The sequence below is a fragment of the Mus musculus genome, chromosome 3, assembly GCF_000001635.26.
Source record: "Mus musculus strain C57BL/6J chromosome 3, GRCm38.p6 C57BL/6J".
Classification (NCBI taxonomy): Eukaryota; Metazoa; Chordata; class Mammalia; order Rodentia; family Muridae; genus Mus; species Mus musculus.
The window spans coordinates 144,200,973-144,205,255 of record NC_000069.6 but is presented as its reverse complement, the minus strand read 5'-3'; the positions used below and the strand labels follow the sequence as shown (position 1 = coordinate 144,205,255).

Below are 4,283 nucleotides of genomic sequence, written 5' to 3'. Positions count from 1 at the left end.
GAGGAGGAGGAGCGCGGGCGCGGCGGGGGCGGGGGCGCGTACAAAGTGAAGCCACATTGCCAAACTTGCAGCCGCGATTGCAGCAGTGGCTGCTGCTGCGCCGCGCGGGCCCGGCCGAGGGAGCCTGCAGCTGCTCGCGCGCAGCCGGGGGCTGAGGACCGGGACCCTCGGGCTGAGACTTGACACTTCTTCGCCGGGCCGCCTGCCACTTAGCGTGGGGCTCCCTCTACCCGCCCCAGAGCCACGCGATTAAAAAAAAAAAAAAAAAAAAAAGCAGCCCTTAGCCCCCTCCTCCCCTTTCCTGCTTCTGCGAGAACTCCCTCCCTCCCTCCAGCTCCGCCAGCCCCAGCGCCCCTGCCCTGGAAGCCGAGCGGCTCCGCTCGCATTTCGCCGCCGCCGCCGCCTCTCGCAGTGTTGCAATATAGGGGAGAAGCAGGTAAGGGGGTGGCTGGGGACGCCGCGGGCCCGGAGGGGACGAGGGAGAGAGGGAGGGGGGAACTGATCGGGGCCGGGGCTGTTTTCTTTGGCTTCCTTCCCTTGACCGTCCCAAATTGCAAGTAAACAATACGTCGCCTTAGATAATGCGTGAGTCTGAAACTACCGGAGGCCGGCCTGCGAGCTAGCAAGGAGGGCAGCCCCGGGCCGCCAGCTTTGTAGCGGTTCCTTGCTTACAAAAGGGTTCTTCTTGGAGACGGGGCTGGTGGGGACCCTGGAGAGGGCTGGGGGCAGTTCCAGTTCCTAAAGGAAAGGCAGGGGCTGCTCAGATGAGAAGTGGTGTGTGCGTGGGTGGGGGCGATAGTCAAGACCCCCCCCCCAACACTGTTTGAAACAGGGAACGAAAAGCTCTAAGTGACCAGGAGCTGGCATTGCTGATTCTTTTAAAAAGAATTCCTCTTGGCTTATAAGTCTTTTGTTCCAATCCAGGAGAAATCCGGTGAATCACCTAATTAAAATCAAGACATGAATTAAGCATCCATTTTTGTACTACAAATGGCCAGCGCTACGTTTGTCCCTCCCTTGGTCTCCATTAAAAAACACCAGAGACGTTGTTAAAGGGGGGCAGATTTTGCCTCTAGCTGCCAGCTCTGCTTTCTATTTCACTGACTATCCCAGGACCTAAATTGCTTGGCTATGTAATTACTAGAGTATAAGCCTATTTAACTTAAAAGCTTTCTTTTTTTTTTTTTCCAACTCTAAATGAAACTTGATGAGGGCCCGTCCTTAGTTATCAGGGGAGTCACTTTCTGGTCAGTCCTCTTGATTCATCTCTTTTAGATTTAATCAGCATTAAGGTATTGCTTGTCCTTAAGAGCTTTAGCTAATGGGGTTACTGGATGCTTTTCTCAGTGTAATGTTTCCTTTTCAAAAAAAATATACATATATATTTACCTCTCACTAAAGATGGGGGTGGGGAGCAGCTTGGAATCTCCTCCCTCCCCCTCCCTTTTAAAAAAGGAATTCGGAGCGATTAAAACGTTGGGGGGGGGCAGTTTAAAGACCTAGGGCAGGAAATGCAGATTCATTTGGGTCAGGGCTGAAATTGTAACAAAAAGCAATTCCTCGAGTAAATGCATCAGAGAAATCAATTTACATAAAGGTATGATGCATTCGGATAAATGCAATGCTAATGGGTTTTAGAGCGGTCCTGGTTCCAGAGTCTCAGGGTTTTGTTACAGCTTAATTGGTGCAGTTCTTATTCTGGTTTATTGTGCGGTCACTGGACACACGTTCCGGGACTCTTTCGGAGGAAATGTGTTTAAAATCGGCCTATTTAAGGAACCAGAGTCCTTCTTTCGTTCCCTCACCCCGGTTCTTTGCAGCAGTGAAGTTGGGCTAGGGACAGACAAAGTTCGCCTTCTCCCTTCTGAGGTATCAGCTGAATGTCTTGAGCAGATAGCTGGGAGCCTGGGAGAGCCCACACTCTCGCCTTACAGAGGACAAAGACAAAACAAGCTGCTTAATTGGCAGTAAATAACTTGATCTTTTTATAGAATAAGTGACTGGAGAAACACTAGGACTTTATTGGACTCCGGATTGGAGGCAACAAATTAATCGGTTTAAGCTAAGCTTTATAAATTGATTCCTATATTCTACTCCAGGAGAGAGAGAGAGAGAGAGAGAGAGAGAGAGAGAGAGAGAGAGAGAGAGAGAGAATGTTTAAAAGCAGTTTTTCGTGACATCAAGACTGGCTTGAATTTAACTTGTGTGTGCCTCAATAGTGCCTCCTCGCATATTATCTATACCCCCCCCCCCAGGAACAAAGCTCTCGCATTTAAATTGCTGATCAAGGGCAGATTAGCGAGACCAAAGTGGAGAGTGTTTGTATAGGAAGTTAACAGGCATCCTAAAGTTCAATGATCTATTATCCTTGCCTGTGTCCTGAAAACACTCATTGATCTTCAAAATGAAATGAGATTTGGAACAATAATGGGAGATGGCGGTCACCACAATGGCATGTGAAAGGTGCTGTTTAAAATACGCAAAACCAGTTTCGCAACTTTACACCCAGCACCCACCCCCCCCCCAACACTCTCGCCACCTTGCCTCCCCTCCCACCACCTACATCTCCCCCTCGGCCTTTCCCTTCCTCCTCTCCCCCGCCCCTCTCTCCCCAGCCCTGGCCTTGCCGAAACCCCGAACTATTTGCAACTTGTGAATTGCACCCTCACTTCCCTAGGCAGAGCTCGGGAGGGAACGTGGCTGCGGCGGGGCGGCCACCTCCAGCGGCCCGCGGCTGGCTCGCGGGGCTCGGCGGGGGCTGGGGAGGGGCCGGGCGCGGCGGTGGGTGGGTTTGACCCTCATTTGCTGGAGGCGGGCGGCAGCGGGAGGAGCGGGCGGAGGCGGGCGCTGGGAGGAGGGGGAGGAGGAGGAGGAGGCGCCGCGAGGGGTGGAGCGCGCCACAGAGCCTAGCTCTCGGAGTTTTGACAGTCCCCGAGCTGAAATTGTCAGCAGCAAGCGCTTTGGAAAGTTGAGAGCAGCTCGTGGCCCCAGAACAAAGCTTGAGAAAAGTAAACAGGCGGCTGCTGCCGGCGAGCCTCCCTTCTTCCCTTCTCTCCGATCGGCCTCCTTCCCGCCCTGGCCTTGCTGCTGCTTCTCCTTTAGCCACTCGGGGGAGGGAGGAGGGGAGCGCGCTGGCTTCAGGCGCCCTGCGATCGACTTCTAACTTTTGCATCGCCCGTTTTGTCTTTCTCTCTCTCTCTCCAGACCATGGTGAATCCGGGCAGCAGCTCGCAGCCGCCCCCGGTGACGGCCGGCTCCCTCTCCTGGAAGCGCTGCGCAGGCTGCGGGGGCAAGATCGCGGACCGCTTTCTGCTCTATGCCATGGACAGCTACTGGCATAGCCGCTGCCTCAAGTGCTCCTGCTGCCAGGCGCAGCTGGGCGACATTGGCACGTCCTGTTACACCAAGAGCGGCATGATCCTTTGCAGAAATGACTACATTAGGTAAGTCGGGCTGCCTTTCAGCCAGATGGGCGAGCCCAGCAGGAACAAGGCCAGGGTTTACCAGGGGTTTAAGGAAGGACCAGACATCTGTGGGAATACATGACAGACTTCACTTAAAAAGCGAAAACTCTCTAGTTGGCAGCATTTAAGGAACTCAAGAAAGCATGTGTTAATTTTACAGTATTTGATGCCAAACTGTGGTTAAAAACTCTGGTCTGGTGATTAGGTGTACAAGGTGGAGCGCCCCTTGAATTAAATTCTAAGTGTAGCCTCAGCTTGGGGTTCAGGTTAAAAGTAAGGGTATCTAAAATGCTCAGGTGTTTTCCCTGAGCTAGGAGGGGACTCACATAGCTGCTCAGAGACAAAAGGTTTACTTAAAAATAAAAGTGCAGTTAAGTGAGAAATTATTCCTCTCTAGTGATGGCTAATTATGATATTTACGTAAGCACTTTTTAACTTTTTTTGAGCAGAGCGCCGTGACTCATTCTTAGTGCTCCTTGTGAGAAACACTGACTACCCGTCAGTTTAAAGACTTGTAATTCTTTTTATAGTAAATAATAATAATGATAACATTAATAAAATAAAATTGAGACCTAGTGGTAGTGTTTTTCTTCCTAGGCTTGCTGGAAAGGTTTGGCGTGCTCACTGTTGGTGTGAGGCTCTTGGTGGAGAATTTGTGTGTGTGTGTGCTTTCTTTCCCCTTTGAGGTTTGGGTTGTTGTTGCCATTTGTAGCACTGCCTTGATCCCCAAAAGAGAGGATAGGATTATGCTAATCTAGCATTTTAAAGTAATGTATAGGAACAGTCATATGTCGTTGTAAGCAGTCTTTCCCAACAGGC

At 51.2% G+C, this 4,283-nt stretch overlaps 1 protein-coding gene across 3 annotated transcripts in view; it reads left to right on the top strand.

Moving 5' to 3' along the window:
- The window catches only part of Lmo4 (LIM domain only 4), a 16,726-nt gene continuing 12,443 nt past the window's right edge, over positions 1-4,283 (top strand). The window contains exons 1-2 of one of the 3 annotated variants that reach the window (NM_010723.3): positions 1-436; positions 3,205-3,443. In NM_010723.3, the coding sequence (NP_034853.1) occupies positions 3,208-3,443 (236 nt within the window). In that variant the 5' untranslated portion in view covers positions 1-436; positions 3,205-3,207. Of the gene's footprint in view, positions 437-2,859; positions 3,444-4,283 lie in introns of those variants that run through there. The other 2 variants (NM_001161769.1, NM_001161770.1) reach the window with 2 other exon arrangements.